The sequence below is a fragment of the Euleptes europaea genome, chromosome 16, assembly GCF_029931775.1.
Source record: "Euleptes europaea isolate rEulEur1 chromosome 16, rEulEur1.hap1, whole genome shotgun sequence".
Taxonomy (NCBI): Eukaryota; Metazoa; Chordata; class Lepidosauria; order Squamata; family Sphaerodactylidae; genus Euleptes; species Euleptes europaea.
Genome location: NC_079327.1, coordinates 29,994,545 through 30,015,574, shown reverse-complemented (window position 1 = coordinate 30,015,574; position 21,030 = coordinate 29,994,545). Strand labels below are relative to the sequence as shown.

The 21,030-nt window shown below is 42.4% G+C and overlaps 1 protein-coding gene across 1 annotated transcript in view; it reads left to right on the top strand.

Annotated features, from left to right (window-relative positions):
* Window positions 1–14,567: 14,567 nt before the first annotated feature.
* The window catches only part of LOC130488227 (vertebrate ancient opsin-like), a 31,624-nt gene continuing 25,161 nt past the window's right edge, over window positions 14,568–21,030 (top strand). The window contains exon 1 of the mRNA XM_056861860.1: window positions 14,568–14,904. Within this exon, the coding sequence (XP_056717838.1) occupies window positions 14,568–14,904 (337 nt within the window). The remainder of the gene's footprint in view (window positions 14,905–21,030) is intronic.

The following is a 21,030-nucleotide window of genomic DNA, read 5'->3' as shown; positions in this document are numbered from 1 at the left end:
CTCTGCTGAGAGATGCACATTAAGGGTGGGGGGGACCCCTTTCAGGGCCCATATCTCAGCCCCCCCCTGACCCAATCTTTAAAAAACTTGGGGAGTCTTTCAATAAACGTCCATTGAAGCTCTGCCAAAAGTTTGGGACCTCTAAGCCCAAAACTGCCCCCCCCCAGAGCCGCGGAAAGGCACGGTTGTGTTTTTAATGGCTTTATTCGGCCGAACTTGTTTCCGAACTTTGAATTCCTGCCGAATTGAACGGATCCGAAGTGGGGGAGTTCAGACTTCGGCACGTACCGAACCCACAAGGGCCAAATTCGGCCGAATCCGAACTGTACCGAATTTTTTTTTTGTTGACAGCCCTATTTATCACTTCATGAAGTGTGAGGGAATTATTATGGAGGGAGAAGAGTTAACCTTGCTGGTGTTTGGTGCTTCTTTTCAGGTACTCAATGCAATTCACAGTAAAGAAATTGCAGTCTAACTTAACAACAACACAAAAGAATATTTTATAGGAAATGGTGTTAAACTAAAAAAAATAAACTATATTAAAAGGTCACACACACACACACAAACCCTGCTCTGGCACAGCAGTATCTTAGCATACAAAAGAATTTGTCATGAACACCGATGTTATGGGTACTATCCAATAAATGATCACAACACTTCTGCCCAACATTCACTATGACAATAGACATTCCTGTTTGGTAAAAAATGCATTTTTCCAGCAATAATAGACTGTGGTTTGAGTTCCTGGAAAATGCTTTTTTTTCACAACAGACATTTGGAACCTTCTGCAATACCTGTGCAAACAACTATTGTACGTAAAGCAATTACCTGGAAAGGTTCTCTGATTCCTGTACATGCTAAACAGAATGCAGGAAGATCATCTCAATGCTTCTCAAGCAGCTAAAGTAATCATCACATTAAAGAACACCTACAACAGTTGTGCTAATCTTCTCTCATAAAACACAAACACACAAATAAGATGCAAGTAAACTTCCTCCAGCTGACTTTTAAATTTGAGCTAAAATGCATACCTGTGGGATTTGTAAAATAGTACTGCTACAAGAAACAGCTGTTTCTTTTGTACAGAAACTATATGTATTCCTGCAATCTTTCCCCACACCTTTAATTTAGCATATTCTATCTTCAGTAGATGTTGACTTTACATAAGCGAGCTTTTGGGGGTCTGGGTAGGATTGTTTACAGATAAACTGTGATAAATGTGAGCTTTTCAAAGAAGCAGATACATACTGCAGACGTACAACATATCATGAAGGGTTATATAAATCACTTAAAAATAGCAGCAAATAAGATCACCTAACCTAAAGAAGTCAGGTCATTGGGTTTGCTGACTTATCACTGTACATTTCCCCCCTTTCTGGCAAATGTGCTCTGCCCACTGGACCTGGGGCTACAGAAAGGAAACTACTAGGAATAGACTAGAAATGTGAAAAAATCTTCCTAGAAGCATGTTTCAAAACAAACATTACCACCACCAGATGGGAACGTTTCATTGATATGCCTATGGAATTGGAGAAATGATTTCACTGAGATCTTTAATTCTAGCAGAATATGCCAAGACAGGCTAGGTAGTTCTGAAACTGGACTGGGATGTTAAGTTACTTTATTTACATCCCACCTTTCTCCTATGTAGTAAATATATATTTGCAACATATATATATTTGCATCTCCTATATATTTGCAACATAAACTCTTGCTTTCCATTTTTCATCCTCATCTGCCCATTATATAAAGCCTCACATTGTAAGCAGATTTAATACATTTGTTGAAGATGCTCCGTGTCTGTTAAATAGACCCTCTGGCATTCATATTTGAACAATCTTACTGACAGAGAAGAAATAAAGAGATAAACAAGCAGAGAAACCTGCCTCTGCCCTGGGGAACCAAACAGGCAAAGAGCTGAGGGGAAATGCTTTGATCTCTCTAGGTTGCCAAACTCAGAAAAGATTAGAGCATCTGGGCAACATGAGGTCTTTACTGACTGCAGCTAGAGGCAAAAAGGCAACTTAAACAGAAGTAACATTCTGCCTGTTTCCAACAGTAGAAAACAAAACATAGCTTACTAAGTGTGTAGTCCTGACTGGAGATGGATGTCTTCTCACATCACAGCACCCGTGAATGCAACAGAGGGTTTAGTGAGGTTCCTTTGTGCAAATGTCTGCCATTTTTGTACATATTACTGGAGCAAGTGGATTGTGGCAGCCTTCCCCTTCTATACCTGCACCTCTTGCATCTCTGGGAGTCATTTGCCTTTGGAAATCCTCTATTCACACATTACTGTGTTCTGTGTCAGACATTAGTTGTAAGTTCTCCTCAATTCCCACATGCATGGTACCCAATTCAGGATAGTGTCCCCTGTACCCAAACCTGGGATCTTGGAATAAATCTCTTTCTGATAGTTTGACCGAATCTGAATTTGGACTCTTATACACACAGTATAACACCAATAACAGCAACAGGCTTTATTGAAAAAGATTCTTCTTAATTCCCACATGCATGGTACCCAATTCAGAATAGTGATAGTGGTAAGCACGAAGAAAACTCTTCAGTCTTGTCTTCAGTCTTGTCAAAGACAAGGGTTTCCAACCCACCTGTCATTGCCTGGATGATTTGATTCCCTGTTCCCAAACCTGGGATTTTGGAATAAATCTCTTTTTGATAGTTTGACCGAGTCTGACTTTGGACTCTTATACACACAGTATAACACACCAATAATAGCAACAGACTTTATTGAAAAAGATTAAAGAGTAAGTTCAGGCTTAAGCATAAGCCAAGAATGAGCAGGCGCAATAAAAATAACAAAACTAGCTTCCTGACACACACTTACAGACGTGAAGGTAGGCAGGTTACAACATCTTGAATGCAATATAAGTAACAAGCCAGCAGTTAGGAGATGCAGCAAGATGGTCTTGATGCGATCGGTGGGCCATGCATGGCAACGTGTGCCACTGACCCCTGGGCAGTATAAGCCAATGAAGAACATGATCCAGAAGGTGAAACCAGCTGAATATGCAGTTATGGTCAAACTGACAAATATGGTTAATAAAAGATCAATAGAAGAACTTCAGGAGAATTGGAAATTATATTATGAATATGTGACTAGTCAACCCCTGTGAAACAAGCTTATAAAAGGGAAGTTTTTATTATTACACAAAGATTCTAATGTAGGTTATTAATTGTAACCTATTAAAGCGGAAAGTAGTGATATGTAAATGAAGATCTTGTTTTAGATATGGAGCCACGTTTATGAATGTGGAGTGTACGTTGTATTGTTGTGTGTGTGTTGATACTTTATGTTTGAAATAATAAAAATTAATAAAAAAAGAACATGATCCAGAAGATGGTTTTCAAAGAGGAGCAAGATTCCTCCCTCCCATCTGACATCGTTGAGAGCTGTTAAGTTGGATTGCTTTGAAAGGTGCAATCTCAAGCTTTTCATCTCAACTTGGAAACAGCGGAAGAGTGGTAAGCGCATGTTATGCAACTCTCCCCATTTTATTCTTGATCGCTTGGATGACATATCAGGAAACAGGCTATGGCTTTAAATTTGTGACATGGCCAAATGCTGATATTTAAACTGTCAAGTTGAAATGCTGACATTTGAATACTGATATTTAAACTGCCAGGTTTAAATGCTGATTTTTAAATGCTGATATTTAAACTGTCTCTCCAGGATTAGAGGAGCGTGTCTATTATATTAGATGCTGTGGAATACAGGCAGGATAATGCTGCTGTACCAGCGTGGTGTAGTGGTTAACAGCGGTGGCTTGGAGCGGTAGAGTCTAATCTGGAGATCTGAGTTTGATTCCCCTCTCCTCCACATGAGCGGTGGAGGCTAATCTGGTGAACTGGATTTGTTTCCCCACTCCTACACACGAAGCCAGCTGGGTGACCCTGGGCAAGTTACAGCTCTGTTAGAGCTCTCTCAGCCCCATCTACCTCACAGGGTGTCTGTTGTGGGGAGGGGAAGGGAAGGTGATTGTAAGCCAGTTTGAGTCTCCCTTAAGTGGTAGAGAAAGTCGGCATATAAAAGCCAACTCTTCTTCTTTTGCTTGTGGGCTTCCTAGAAGCACCTGGTTGGCCACTGTGTGAACCTGATGGGCCTTGGTCTGCTCCAACATGGCATTTTTATGTTCTTAGGATGACTGTACAGAGGAAACCATTTCTCTTGACAAGCCTCCCCACACACAACTTTTTACCAACCTGAAATGTTCCCAGGGGGCACTCCTGGAGGGAAATCCATGTGTACATTCAATAGGGTTGCCAGGTCCCTCTTCGCCACCGGCGGGAGGTTGTTGGGGTGGAGCCTGAGGAGGGGGGGGTTTGGAGAGGGGAGGGACTTCAATGCCATAGAGTCCAATTGCCAAAGTGGCCATTTTCTCCAGGTAAACTGATCTCTATCGGCTGGAGATCAGTTAAAATAGCAGGAGATCTCCAGCTAGTACCTGGAGGTTGGCAACCCTAATATTTGAGGATTCCCAATGGAACAAATATTTTCCAGCCATTTTCCAGGCATGAGAATGCCACAAGGTAAGTGATGCCAGTCACTTTACCTGCAGCTGATGTCTGGGAACAAGCTAAACCACTGGGGAGCTTCTTCACTGGGCCACCCTGGAACCGGTTCTTATTCTCCACTGAGGCTCCCACTTCCCCCTTTCAGTTCCTAGTCAGAGGCCCTGTTCAGATTACCGTTCTAAACCGGACGTCATCTGTTGTTGGCCCATCTTGGAATAAAGCGATACAAAGATGGGTGTTCACACAGCTCCTTTCAATCCATCTATGAGCCGTCTCTAAAGCGCTCTGGCCGGTTCAAACAGCACAGCGATTTCCCCCCTGCCTTTTTTGCGGGCTCGTTCTTTTCCAGCTGTTTTTATAAAAAAAAGTTCCATCAGCACCACTGCTGATAAAAAAAAAAGTCAGAAAAGAATGCACCGCAAAAAAGGCGAGAAAACTATAGCCGTCTTTCCAAAGCACTCCAGGCAGTTTAGACAGCACACTGGAGCGATTCAGAGGCTAAAGAAAGAACTGAAAACGGTTGAAAGCAGTTTTCATAAAAAAAGCCTCAGCCTCGCTTTGCAAATGGGACACAAGCGGCTTTGTCTGAACAGGTAAAAGAAATCCGTTAGCAGCCAGAAGCCCAAGCGGTTGTGTCTGAACTGACAAAAAAAAAAAACCATTAGCAACCTGCTGCTCAAACGGATTATAAAGGCTGTTTGGATAGTAACACAGACTCAACACCCAGGTTCTTTGCGCTGCAAACAAGCGCCTCTTTACATGCTGCTTCATGATTGGCTGTTTCCCCTGCTTTCCCATCTGCACGGAGATTTGAGGTTCAGGTTAGGCTATGCATGGGAAGTTTGGCCTAGGATTTGCCACCTTTTAGGCGCACATTTTCCCCATCCATATTCTCAAAACTCAACAATAAGCCCCCATGCAGAGTTCTGAGAATTTGGACGGGGGAAATGTGCATCTAGAGAGTGGCAAATCCAAGGCAAAACCTCCCGTGCATAAATGGCCTTTGAAAGAAAAGTCGGATTAGCAGAGGAATGGGAGGAAGAAGAAGAGTTGGCTTTTATATGCTGACTTTCTCTACCACTTAAGGGAGACTCAAACCGGCTGCCAATCACCTTCCCTTCCCCTCCCCAGAAAAGACACCCTGTGAGGTGGGTGGGGCTGAGAGAGCTGTGACTCGCCCAAGGTCACCCAGCTGGCTTCGTGGGTAGGAGTGGGGAAACAAATCTAGTTCACCAGGTTAGCCTCCATTGCTCATGTGGAGGAGTGGGGAATCGAAAACCAGTTCTCCAGATCGGACTCCACCGCTCCAAACCACCGCTCTTAACCACCACACCGCGCTGGACATTGCTAGGGCCGGCAGAGAGCTCACGTCTCATGGAAGGAAAACACGTGCATAATTGCAAGGAATATCCGAGTCAGACGGGGTGAACATGAGTCCAAGGACCCATGCAGAATAGGCCCTTAAGGAGGAACATCAGAACATAAGAAAGGTCCTGCTGGATCCAACCAAGGCCCATCAAGTCCAGCAGTCTGTTCACATAGTGGCCAACCAGGGGCCTCTAGGAAGCCACAAACAAGACGACTGAAGCAGCACCATCCTGCCCGTGTTCCACCGCACCCAAAATAATAGGCATGCTCCTCTGATACTAGAGAGAACAGGCAGGGCCGGATTTATTTTTGATGAGGCCCTAAGCTATTGAAGGTAATGGGGCCCTTTATATCTCCAGCTGTCCTTTGTCAACAACAAATTGTCGCTGTTTTTTATGTTGAACACATGCTAGATGGTAATTTATGGATCTAATAGGTATCTAAAGCCATTTGCACATAACAAAATATGTATTTTATCAAAGTAATTGTTGAACTGAAATACAGTCCATGCAGAATGTAGGCACCCTATATATAGAAATGAGCAAACCAGTGATATTTTAGGGAGCGGGCTAGCAGGCAAGGCCCATTACTTACATCATAGGAGCCTACACAACACAAAACACCGTCGCTGTATGTAGGTTTTATTTTATTTGGTTTTTTATCTTATATTTTGGAAATGTATATCCAGTTTTTTTCCCTTTAAATTTTTTTGGGGGGCCCCAAGAGAGTGGGGCCCTAAGCTATAGTTTGTTGAGCTGATGCGTAAATCCGGCACTGAAGGGATGCAGCACGACCAGTATTCATTGTGACCAGTAGCCATGGCTAGCCCTCTCCTCCACGAGTATGCCCACTCCCCTCTTAAAGCTCTCCAAGCTGGCAGCCATCACCCCATCCTGGGGCAGGGAGTTCCACCACTGAACGATGCGCTGGGCGAAGAAAGGCTTCCTTTGGTCTGTTTGGAACCTCTCCCCCTCCAGCTGGAGCAGATGACCCCGTGTTGGAGGAGGAGCGGTTGCGGCTGCTCCGAGGAGGGCGGGGAAGGCGGCCAGCTGCTCCGGCGGCGGCGGCAGGAGCGACGCGCTTCCCACCTGCGCTTGGGCAGCGTCTGCTGCAGAGACGCCCTGGCTGGGAATCGGGGCCGGCCAGCCGTCCAAAGGGGGCGGCTTTCAGCAGGCGAGGCTCAGGTGGGTCGTTTCAGGAGCAGCCCCGGGGACTAGGCGGGCTCCAGGCAGGGTGGGCAGGGACGCCCTAAAACTAGGAACATCGCCTGCCCATAGACAAGACATCACTGCCCATAGAGAATGCATGCTTGTGTGTGTGTGTGTTTTAAGTGCCGTCAAGTCGCTTCCGACTCATGGCGACCCTATGAACGAAAGTCCTCCAAAATGTCCTATCTTTGACAGCCTTGCTCAGATCTTGCAAACTGAAGGCTGTGGCTTCCTTGATTGAGTCCATCCATCTCCTGTTGGGTCTTCCTCTTTTCCTGCTGCCCCCAACTTTTCCTAGCATGACTGTCTTTTCCAGTGACTCTTGTCGTCTCATGACGTGACCAAACTACGATAGCCGCAGTTTAGTCATTTTCGCTTCTAGGGTCAGTTCAGGCTTGGTTTGATCGATAACCCACCGATTGTTTTTTTGGGCAGTCCAAATGCACGCTTACCCATTGGGAATAATGGAAACCACCCTTGGAACAGGGAACTGTGAGAGCACGCTTGCCAATAGTGCCCTACTGGCAAGGGTGGTTTCCACTATTCCCAATGGGGAAGCGTGCATTCTCTATGGGCAGTTCTGTATGGGCAGGCGCTGTCCCTAGTTTTAGGACGTCCCGGGTGGGCAGGGCCGGGGCGCGCGGAGGTTGTGGCGCCGCAGGTTGTGCCTTTTGGTGCGGTGCGGGATGCCGGGGGGGGGGTGGGGGCTTGGCAGGAAAGGGGCTTCTGCGGGGAGCTGGCCACCAGCGCGAAATCCTCGCAAAGCAGGCAGCAGTTTCTACGCCCTCTTATGCACGGGAGGTTTTGCCTTGGACCTGCCGCTCTCTCGCTGCGCATTTTCCCCATCCAAATCCTCAAAGCTCAACAATAAGCCCCCAGCCCCCATGCCGAGTTTTGAGAATCCGGGTGGGGGAAATGTGCATCTAGAGATTGCCACATCCAAGGCAAAACTTTCCATGCATAAAGTGGCCATTGTTGAGTTTCCAGAATCTGGATGGGGAAAATGTGCATCTAGAGAGTGCCACATCCAAGGCAAAACTTTCCATGCATAAGTGGCCATTGTTGAGTTTCCAGAATCCGGATGGGGAAAATGTGCATCTAGACGGGGGCGAATCCAAGGCGAAACCTCCCGTGCGTAAACGTCGACATAATCAGATGGGGAAGGCTGCAGGTAGAGACCCGTTGGCAAAAAAAGGTCCGTCTCTCCCTCCTTGTAGTGCTCAGTTCGGCGAGGCAGCATTGGGCTTAAACTTGAATGCCCCTTTCACGGCACTCTCTTATAGAGGGCGATCTTAACCAGCTCCACTCAGCATCCTACCGCTCGGGTCCATTCTATGGGCCTCACTAAAAAAGTATTCTCATTTGATGGGACTGCACTTATGGGCTCCCCTTTTGCGAGTCTCGCGCAAGGTGTGATTTTGCACACCCCCATTTATTTATTTGTGGTCTACCTTTCTCGTGGAGACTCCAGGCGGAGGATACATACAATGTAAGCCAATACAATCGCCAGGCTGGGACAGCCAATAAACAATGCAGCAGTGTTTGGGTAGCAGAAATTTGAAAACAACGCCCTGGAAGGATTTTGTCATTCCTTCATGAGCTTGGGTAAAATTAGGGAACGGTACCACCTGAATAAAGGCATGAGGTTCAAACAGAATTGGATGTTAGGGCTTGCTTTTCAGGATGCATCCTTGCAGCCATACGGGGAAAAACGATTCCTGTGAAGTGGCTTTAACTGTAAACGTATTAGACGCTAGTGGGATTTGTTCTCCGGCTCACAGAAATGTTGGTTTATCTACCCAGAGGGGTATCCCTTTGGTAGCAAAATTAAACAGAAGTACAGGTGGAGTGTCCATCCGGAGCAGCTACATTTATATGAAAGGAGTGTACCTTTAACTGTTTTTGATGGATACTTCTGTGCATCTAAAGAAGTGAGCTTCTGTGACTCATGAAAACTTTTGCTTGCATAAGTTTGTTACTCTTTAATGTCCTACTGGACTCCTGATTCATTTTGGTTAATCCAGTAAGGGATTTAAATGGCAGTGTGTGTCTTGAATACAGTTCAGTAGCATATTTGGAGTAAAAAAGGTATGTGTATCATTCTCTGTTTGAAACCAGAATGTGTAAACGAGGTGTAAGAGTAGGGAACACTTATTAAAAGCTGATTTTAAAAACATTCACTGATCAAACTGGATTAAAATTTCTAGCAGGGTAGGAAAATCTTTCTGTTTTTATTCTTTCTGGTTAAGCCATGAGCAAAGTTTCTACCTGCGCTTCACATAGATACATGTAACACACCCCCCCCCCCACATTACCCCAAACTTCCATTTTTAAATAAAAGCAACTTTGGGAAGGAACCAGAGGAATGGTGAAGTATTCCCTCATTACTTCTCCATTCCAAATGACCCTTTTTCTTAGAAAAAGTGGTTGCTGGTAATTTGTTAGATATGCTTGTGTTGTTAGGCGTTGAGCTTACTTGGGATTTTTCTAACATCTGACTTTAAAGTTTTGCTGTGCGTTCAGACATGTCTTATTTGTACACAAAGGCATGTTTAAGGAGTTCAGTGTAGAAGATGTCTATTAACCTGTAAAACTGTTGCAGAGAGCTACAGATGATAATGCTAAATTGGACAATTGTGTCCATTATTGGAGAAGATTTGAATTATGATCTCTTTCAGCTTTCTTTTGCATTCCCTTCTGTTCTCAAGCAGCCAGATGCCACCCAGATGTGACCTGCAATGTTGAAACATTCGGATTTATCTCGGTTTTTCTTATTGTAAAAGCTTGTGGGATATAACACATCAAAGGATTGAGTCTCATGTCATCTACTTCCCTTCCCTTTTTAATCAGATAAAAAAGTAAAATCCTTATCTTGGGTCTAACTTTTCATATCACTTCCCAAGGAACTGCTTTGCACAGGTGTCAGTGATTTTCTTAAAAGAGGGGAACTATGTCAAAATTCATCCAAGAGCCAGTATAAGAATGCCATTTGTATAACTGAAAATGTACAACTTAATTAACATGGTGATTTTGTAACATCTAAAGTTTCTGTAGCCAGACACTGGTTATTGCAAGTCTTTTGTTAAGAAGTGGCACACAGGAGTTCTTACAGTAAGTAATAAATATACACTATACAATTATTCTTGTGCACTGGCAAAAATTTATACATTGTTTGCGTGTGGATTATTGGTGACTGTTGCTCTCTATAATTTCCCTTTATGTTAAGTGTCTCAAGGGAGGCCATTAATCCCATAAAAACCTTGGCATGCTGTCTTTCTAAAAGAGTCCTGTTTGGTTCTAGAGCCATAAGTTGCAGACCCTGACTTCTGGTAAAGACCGTTTTACCCCCCCACCCCATCAAGTAACAGTTGATTTATGGCAACCCCATAGGGTTTTCAAGGCAAGAGACATTGAGGTGGTTTGCCATCGCCTGTCTCAGTGTAGCAACCCTGAACTTCCTTGGTGGTCTCCCATCCAAATACTAACCAGGCTGACCCTGTTTAGCTTCCAAGATCTGACAAGATCAGGCTAGAGACTGGGCTATCCATGTCAGGGCTGTAAATATCATAAAACCTAATATATTCAAGAGAACCACAGGTGTACACCAAAATTCTATTGGTATTGTTTCTAGTTTGTTTTGTTTTGTGATAACTGCTCTTTTAATTTCATATGGTCATTTTCTTGTGTTCTGTTGGTTACGTTTTTGGTGCAGCTGTTTATTGTTTGTTTGTTTCCCCATATAGGTGCAATTTCCAAGGTTTGTAGCACACAGCCCATGGGATCGTTTTTTGCCAGATTTCAGATGGATAGGAGGAAACAGACTAAAAAATATGCTGACTTTTATATTTCACCATCTAGTTTGGTTGAAATTCTCAGGAATTGTCATGATTATCAGGGGGTCCTTCTTGCCAGTAAGAGAGAGGGTCCTGGTTTTATAGACACTTATGCCCCTTTCAAACAGCCTTCATGATCTGTTTTAGCAGTTGGCTCTTAATAGATTTTTTGTGTCATTTCAAACACAACCATTTTGGCTCCTGGTTACTAATGGATTTTTTAATCAAAGCCAGTTGTATCCCGTGGTCTCAAGGAAGTGAACTTGCTCCCTGAGAGCCAGGAGCTCCTTGCACTGAGCACACACCCACGACTTCTGTCCGGCAGGCAGATAGTCATACATGTGACATGCAAAAATACTTAAGAAGAAGAAGAGTTGGTTTTTATATGCCGACTTTCTCTACCACTTAAAGGAGACTCAAACCGGCTTACAATCACCTTCCCCTGCCCTCCCCACATCAGACACCCTGTGAGGTGGGTGAAGCTGAGAGAGCTGTGACTAGCCCAAGGTCACCCAGCTGGCTTCGTGTGTAGGAGTGGGGAAACAAATCCAGTTCACCAGATTAGCCTCCGCCACTCATGTGGAGGAGTGGGGAATCAAACCTGGTTCTCCAGATCCGACTCCACCGCTCCAAGCCACCGCTCTTTTTTAAAAAAAATTCTGTATTTTATTAATTAGTGAAAAACAAAAAACAAAAAGTGATATTTAAACAATAAACAATAAAAAAGAAATTACAACCAAAATACAGAAAAGAAAAAAAGAGAAATAAAAAGAAACAACAATTGTTGTTTCTTTTTGATACATTATTTTGATTACATTATTAAAACACACATTGAAACAACAAAAAGAAAACATACACACAGAAAATAATAATAATAATAATAATAATAATAATACATCTTAAAGATTAATAGAACCCTTTCCCCCCACCCTGTGATTGTGTGCCCACCTCCCTCCCACATTGTGACTTCTGGAGAAGTATCCCTTAGCTTTATATTATCCATTATATGTTTTATTTCCCATCTTCATAACAGTTCATTTACAACTCTTTCACAATCCTTGTAAAGTCAATCTTTGCTGAGTTAGTCCAGTGTACAAAGGCCTTTTGCCAATCTTTTTTTAAGTCTTCTACATCCTTCCTTTTAAAAAAAAATTTTATTAGATTTTTAAACAAAAAGAAAAAAACATAATACAAACAAACACAAATACAAAAGAAAAAAATATAACAATATAGAAAACTACATAATAAGAATCATCTATATCTATAAAAAAATAAAAATTCAAAATACAATCATTACATTCTTATTACAGACATCTTATCCATTTTTGTTTCCACCTCTCTCCACCAGTGTACCTTTAATCCCTCCCACCACCGTGTTGAACTTCCAGAGAAGTGTCTAAACATCCTTTCCATGTAGACTATTGGTTAGTTTGGCCATTTGTACAAAATAGAAAAGTTTCTCTCTCCATTCCTTTAAAAGGAGCTTAGTTTTCCCCTTCCAGGTTTTAGCTATAATTATTCTCGCAGCCGCGAAACTATAGTGGCAGATTACCTTATCCGCCTTCACCATTCTTGTTGGGAGCAGGCCTAGTAGGCAAGCTTCCGGCACCAGTTTAATATTTCCATAAATCAAATTGTTAGTTTCTCTAATAACCTTTTTCCAATTTTTTTTGACTACTTTACATAACCACCATGCATGGAAAAAAGTACCTTTTTTTCCTCTACACCTCCAACATTTATCAGAAATAGATTTATCAATTTTGGATAGTAATTCTGGAGTTATATACCATCTATAGAACATCTTATACATGTTTTCTTTTATACTGCTAGCAACTGTAAATTTAAATTCTTTTTTCCAGAGTCTTTCCCAGTCTTCCAGAAGAATATTACCGGTATGTCCTAAATCTTTTGCCCATGCAATCATGACCTTTTATCACTCTTTCTTGTTCTAAATTATATTGCAATATCAGTTTATATATGTTGGATATCATACCTTTATTTTCTGATTCTATTATTACCTCAAAAGTTGATTTCTTTTTTGTGAACCCTAGCCTTTGATCTTTTTGAAATATATCATTTAATTGGAAATATTTAAACCAATCTACCATACCCAGTTCTTCCCTTTCCTTTAATTTCCATTGTCCATTTTCAAACTTCAAGCTGGTGTTTTGCAGATGGGTGCCTTAAATTTAAGAAGCGATTAGGGGCATTGTTCCAGCTGTTTTATCTTTTTTAACAAATAGAAGATTTGTCTAGAATAAGAGATCATGAGATTAATTTTTGTTCTCTAAATATTATTAGATATTACTCAGGATGCATTTGGTTTGTTTCTACTCTGAGATATTAACTATTAAGCAATTATAATTTGTATGAAGTGTGTGTGATTGTCTTATATCATATTTTAAAAAAACAAATAGTTGGGATTGTTTGTGTAATTATAAACCTAGTAGTGTAACATATGGCAACATTATGATCAAGGAAACTCATATTTATAATTTAAGCTTATGAACCCCTAGCTTTAGCTTCAGATAGGCTGCATTTTGATTTTTGCTTTATATTGTCTAACCTTTTAAAAACCTTGTTACTTGTTTTGGGGGACAAAACTAGATGCAACATGGAGATCCATGCATGGTTCAGAGATCCAGCTTGGACTAAGTTCTGGGGAAGAGAGGATTTAGCCCTTCCTTCCTGAGCTGATTCCCTAATTTATTTACTTTGTTAATACCCCCTTTCTCTCCATTGGGGACCCAAAATGGCTTACATCATTATCTTCTCCTCCATTTTGTCCTTGCAACAACCCTGAGCGGTAGGTTAGACTGAAAGTGTGTAACTGGCTCAAGGTCACCCAGCAAGCTTCCATGGCAGAGTGGGGATTCAAACCTGAGTGTCCCAGATCCTAGTCTGATACTCTAAACATACTCCACCCTGCATTGCTATTATCCCTGCAATGGAAAGAAGACAGGTTATCTGTTTCTGTTGCCTTCCATGCTAATCATGCAGGGGAGAGAGGAAGGTTGTTATTAGCTAAACTCTACAAAGAATAAGGGTTAAATCCTTCCTCGTTCTCATTGTGACCCCAGATCTGTTATTTCCAAAATCCCTTTCTCCCAGTACAATGTAGTTTTGCCTTCAGCGTTTCCACATGTGGAAACACTATACAAGGATGGAAAGCATAATTACAGGAAAAACCCCTCAGTAATAAATATAATTCCTTAGTGTAAAATTACTGCCTTCATTATAATGCCCCCCTTTCCTTACATGTAGAATTGAAGAACTGGCATGAGAGAGCAACTTGGCAACAGCACACCATCAGGAGAATATTTTTTGGATTTGGAGGATGAAAGGAGCAACCACTTCTGTGCAGTTTTGAAAGTTACTGTCGGTGATGTAACGAAGGCCAGCCGCAATGGCATAATTTGCGTTACTCTTCAGATTATCGGCATCATCTGTCTAACACTGATAAGTCAGTCGCAGAAAAGCAGTGTAATGTGTTTACGGAATTTGCAGCTCAGGGTTTGCTGTTAACTGCTAGTCTGTCATGGCTGGCATATGCTTAGCAATTACAAGATAGCTATCTTCGGACGGTGATAAACCTGAAAACGAAGTCCTTCATTATCATCTCACCATGATGTCGGAAACGAATGCCAGCTGGACACTCAACCTGAACACATCTGCAGATGGGCTGGGAACTGGCCTCTCTAGAAGGGGCCACACCATTGTGGCGGTTTTTCTTGGACTAATAATGATTTTTGGCTTCTGGAGCAACTTGGTCGTCCTCATTCTCTTCTGCAAGTTTAAAGCTCTCCGTAACCCCGTGAACATGATGCTGCTTAACATCAGCCTTAGTGACATGCTTGTCTGCATCTCTGGCACTACCATCAGTTTTGCATCCAATATCTCTGGCAAATGGCTTGGAGGGGAGTACGGCTGCAGATGGTACGGCTTTGTCAATTCTTGCTTTGGTAAGAGTTCAGCATTTTAAAATTTCACTGCTGTTGTAATACCGATGCTTCGTGTAATGTTGTAATACTTAATGCAATTATATTCTGTGAAGATGCTCATTGGTGCAATTAACAGCACAGTCCACAGTGAAGTTATACCTCCAAATGCATTGAAGTCATTGGGCTTAGAAGGACACAACTCTGTTTAGGATTGTGCTGTAAATCATTGTACTTTTCTAGGTAAACTTAAGCCTTCCCCCCCACCCCCCCAGATTTAAACCATGCAAATTTATCAGGCACAAGTGTTATAGGTATACACCTGGTTGGAAGTAGATACATACTGGCAGAACCAGACCTGGGAGATTATTTTCCCCTCTGTCCAAGTTCCAGTTGTACATTTGCTACACTATGGGGGAGGGGGGGAGAAGTGACTGAATGCAGAGGAATATGCAAAACTAAATTAATTGTGACCATCAAAACTTTGCTATCAAGCCGGCCCATTATTGGCCAAATTCTTTTTTTTTTTTAACCATGAGCTGAACAGAGATTTGCTCTGCATTTAAGCTTCACAAGTTACTGTACTATACGTAATCTTTTCCATCAAGCAAAAGGCTTTTGTCTGATTGTGTATATCTGTTAATACATTGCTCCCAGATTACAAATTCTTCTATTTGGTTTTGCAGTGTGCCTTGGGCTTAGTATAATGTTTTTGATTGAAGTGTGGTGAACACTCAACTTTATAAGGTTGTTCTTTGCATTAATGTCTTGGAGAGGAAAAACAGCCTTGTGCTAGAAATGATGTTATTCTGTTAGCATTGAACTTTAATAGCTTCACTGATGCCTTGGTATTTAATGGATAGGTAAGCCCCATTTGTCCAATGCCGAAACCTGTCTTCTGTTTACATATGATTAAGACTTTCATAAGATCAGAATTAAAGCATATGCTGCAGAAATAAGCAAAGAAAATTGCAATAGAAGCACCCAGAACTCATTTTTAAATGAGGCTGCTGAGATTCTACTCCCCCACCCCCATATGACCCTGATCCAAATCACATATCATAACAAAACAAATCTCTTGGCTTGCAGTTACCATGAATCTATAGTAATAAAAGAATCAGTCTGTCCGTCCATCTGTCCAGTTGTGGAAGTTATAACTCATCAGAAAATAAAGCAAAGAGACTCAAAATTGTCCACCAGCTTCAGGATGGTTGTGGGAGTTCCAGGACCAAAAATGAAAGGCAGGGAAATTACCGGCCCAGGTTATCTCCAAACAACCCCCGCTCCCGTGTTATTTGCAGTGGAAGCTAAGGGTCTCCGTTTGTGGCAGGCATAGCTCATCAGAAAATAATGCTACATATTTAAAAACTGGCCATCAACTCCAGTATGATGATGGGAGATGCAGTGCCAAAAATGAAGGGAATCAAAAAATCCTGGAACAGGTTATCTTCACGATAGGCAACAGGTAACAAGAGAGCTTTTAAGCAACCTGTCTTGTGCCTCTAATACTCATATCCCCAATTTGCCCTGGAAGGGTTCTGGGTGACACACTGTCAGCCAGACCTACCTCGCGGGGTTGTGAGAACGAAATAGAGGACAGGAGAACAATGGAAGCTGGTTTGGGTCCTCATTGTGGAGGAAAGACAGTATGACATTTGTTATAAATGTATTTTTGCATACAGATCACCAAAAAATTAAAAAGGATGATAGCTACGGCTGTTGCTTCATCAAGTATTACTGCAACCTTTTTGGCAGATGGAAGAACTGATCATTCAGTATTCAGACTACGGTTAAATATTGCAAGCACAGGGATCAGGGGCAGGCCCCTCATATCTATAGAAGCCTCCATGATTACGTAAAAGAAGCAGGAGCAGCTTTCCTCCCTCTTTCCAGACAAGCTGTGCCTGCCAGAAATACCCTCCTCATCTACTCTGTTTGCACAGCCTATGCCTCTCAATATTACTCTCTATAGCCATGTGTTTAATTTTGTAATTTTATATTTACGCATACATGTATATATCGCGACCAATATAAGATATACTTCTTACATCTGATGAAGTGGGCTGTAGTTCACAAAAACTAATTCTGGGCTCTCGTTCATAATAAATGGGTTCTAGGCTGTAGTTCACAAAAACTAATTCTGGACTCTCGTTCATAATAAATGGGTTCTAGTTCACAATAAATCTTTAGGAAGTAAACAAGTCAGAATCCTATTTCAGTTGACCCTTATACCTTTGTTGTTGTTGTTTTTTGCCGTCAAGTCACAGCTGACTTATGGCTACTCCGAAGACTTTTCAAGGCAAGAGATTTTCAGAGGTGGTTTGCCATTGCCTGCCTCCAAGTCATGACCCTGGTATTCCTTGGAGGTCTCCCATCCAAATACTAGCCAGGGTCAGAGCTAAGTGAGTGTGTTTATTTTTCGTTTTTCTGTCCAGGAAGCCTCTATGGAAGCAGTGTAGTTGCAACACTCTCTGCCACTGTCTAACTCCCCCCCTTCTGGAATGGGCTGCCCGTCGTATTTGATTATACCAGTATTTTCCAAAATATATAAAATAGGGCAGATCATCAGTGCAGATGAAATTGCCTTGGAGAATCATTAAATTACTTGTGAATCAATAAACAAGAGCATTTATTGATTCACTGACCATACCACAATTACCTGATTAAATAATCTATAAATAACTTCCTAGTTATCAGTTGTTTTTGTCTGTCTGTAATTACAAATAACTTTTCACTAACAGCCCCAGAGAAGGTATTTTCTATCAGAGATGTGGAAACCGGGTTTGGTTCCCCACTCCTCCACATGAAACCAGCTGGATGACCTTAGCCTTGTCACCGTTCTCTCAGAACTCTCTCAGCCCACATAGAGGTTAAAGGTGACAGTCCCCTGTGCAAGCACCAGGTCATTCCTGACCCATGGGGTGACGTCACATCCCGACGTTTCCTAGGCAGACTTTGTTTGCGGGGTGGTTTGCCAGTGCTTTCCCCAGTCATCTTCCCTTTACCCCCAGCAAGCTGAATACTCAATTTACCGACCTCGGAAGGATGGAAGGCTGAGTCAACCAATGGCAAACCACCTCCAACCATCTCTTGCTTTGAAAACCCTACTGGAGCGCCATAAATCAGCTGTGACTTGACGGCACTTTCCACCACCACCACCACCACCACCACCATTTGTATAATACTCTCTTAAGGAGTCAAATAAATATTTTGCAAATTAGATCTCACTTTCCTCTCCAGCGGGGTCTCAAATGTGGCTTACACACTTAAAAAATGCATCAAAAACAGGAGAAGGGTAGGAGGCTTCCAAGTGAAAGGTAGTTCTGCCTCTCTCTTTTAGGAGCTTTGGTAGGTTTTAGATTACTGACACTTTTGAAGCAGTGGCATTCAATTTGAGTGACTCCCTCTCTTTTAATACTGCTAACAGCAACTGTTTTACAATCCTGCTGTGAATAAAAGTGAACATTGATTTTGGAATCTGAGTGTTCTTGAATCATATCCATATATTATAGATACTATCCTGCAGGGAGAAGCAGGGTGAGATGCCAATGAAATATAATAATAGAACATAAGCATGAAAATGTTCTGTTTCCCTCCAAGATGTAGACACAGTCATACAAGATGCAGACACAGTCATACAAGATGCAGACACAGTCATACCTTCTTTCTATAATCAGAAAATAGACTTCTATGATGGACTTTTTTCTTAACCATATTCATTCCAGAGACATATGAAATGTCTCTCATGTTTTTCTGTCCCAAACATAGGAAGATGAGGAATCTGCCCTAACACCTTTATTTGTATAAGTCAGAATGTGGCACATGAGAGGCTTATTGAATTATAAACACAAAACTGTTTTATTTTTTCTCTTTTGGGGAAATGGTAAAGTTAGGTTGTCAAGGAGGTTTCAGGAATAAACTTGCCGGGTAAAACAACAAGAGGAATGAGGAAACTTAGGATAATTATAAACAATAGATATTTTGTATTCAGTATGTAGCTGATGTATTTCACACACAGGTATTTGTTACTTTAGAGATAGATTGAGATAGAAAACACTTGGCAGTGAGTGCTTAGTTGAACTAACATAAGCTTCTTCAAAACAATATTTCAATTGTTGATAGAGGCAGGAACAAAATACACAGGTTCCCAGTTTTCTTCCTTAAAATTGGTTAGGGATCACCCCCTTTACTTTGGAGCTATTTCTCTCTGGGAAGGATATTCAATTCACCTCCCACACTGAGGGTCCTCCTTGGTCCTAGACAACTGTGTACCTTTCACTCTGGCTACCAGCCTCTAACCCTCTACCTCTGTTAACTTCCAACTGTCATTTCCCAACTGCCTCTCTCAACTGCTAATTGTAGAATTCTACTTGAACCCCCTCTCAATCAAGGGCTCCAAGACCAGGACAACACATCAACATTCAGCTATCCGTCACAACTTCCTATACCCTGAAGAATATAGACTGGATCCTAATGCGCTCTAATAATTTCTGTAGGAACAAACCATGTGTATTGGGTTAATTATATGATTTTTTTTTCCAAATCAGCAATCCTCCAAATTTTTTTCCAAATCAGGCACCAGAAAGGAATGATGCAGACATGCAAGGAACCATATCCATTGGCCGTCTGTCCAAAAGCCCACACTGAAGCTGTCTCCCAGAAGTTTCTGTTTTTGGATGCCAAGGCTAAGCAGTGATATGAAGGGAGTGCAATGTAGTTTTTAAAATACCTTCCCATTAATAATTTATAGCGGATGTTGTCTTAAGGCAGGGGTCTCTGACCTTTTTGAGCCTGTGAGCACCCTTGGAATTCTGACACAGGGTGGTGGATGCAACTATTACATGGCTGCCACAGGAGGCAGAGCCAACCATAAAATGGCTTCCACAGGAGGCAGTGCTAACCACAGAAAGTCAGAAAGTGGGGTTATACATAACTGTAATAGTAACACTTCAACGTTTTGGGTAGAAGCTCTACTTAGAGGATGTCTTTAAAAATGATCATACTCTTTAAAAATATTTTATTGCATGCACACATCTTCAGTCACACAGTGAAGATCCTTGTTGCTTAAAGCAATCTTAAAAATCTACTCAACTAATCAAATCGCCAAAGGCAGATGAGAGGTATTGCTGGGCAAAACCCCCCACCTGGCCCTGCCCACTTTCTATAAACACGTGGTAGGCACTAGGAAAGGTGTCGGTGGGTGCCATGGTGCCCTCAGGCACCACATTGAGACCCCTGCCTTAAGTCATAATGAAAGAATAACAACCATATTCATGATTTTCTAGTTATTTAACTATTTATATCCCAGTTGTGTACAGGCAGGGACCAGGCTGAGGTGCTTGGCCTCTGACCCTACTCCCAGCAGTGGAGGGTACTGGGGGGAGCAGAGCCTGTTGCGGTTTACTCTTCCCGGTAGTGTGGGCGGACTGAGTGCGTAACCAAGGCAGCACTCTAAACAAGGAACAGGTTCACTCACCAGCACGAGTTCCTTTTCTTCAAGGTCTAGGCTAGGTCCTCCCAGGTTCTGCAGGGATGCCAGAAGGGCAAGAGCGGGTAGCTGGCACCTAAGCAAGACAATACTGTGCACAGAGATCTCAGCACGAGCAGCAGAGCTTGTATTAATTAGCAAAGTTGTTCCCACACTGAATGACTTGACAGCCCAAGATTTATGGCTGTTGCTCAGCACTCCCTTCCAGGGCCAGCTGTTCTGCATCACTTGCTGGTGTCAGTTCTTGTAAACACTTATGACCAAGTGCTTGTAATCTCGCGCTTCAACGCCTCTCCGGCAAACTGAGCTGAACCTTTGATCTTTGCCAGCTAACTGGGCTGGGCGGGTCTGGAGGTGATAACCTTCTCTGTTCCTCTGCTCATTGCCAATGTGCACCACTTTCTTCTGCATCTGTCGTCTTTGCTGGCTCAGAGCTACGGTCCAGTTGTCCTGGTAAGACTTCCACCAGTGCACCACCCTGCTCTGCCACACCTTCCTCCTCTTCTTCCGAGGAGAGTTCAGGCTGACTCACGACACCAATTTTCTCCCCAGTAAGTCCCAAAGCAGCCCACACTATGAAAAATATACTGGAACCAAACAAATAGGAGAAAACTGGAAAAGGTTTCTGAATGCAGAGGAGATCCTACTCCTCAACCCCACTA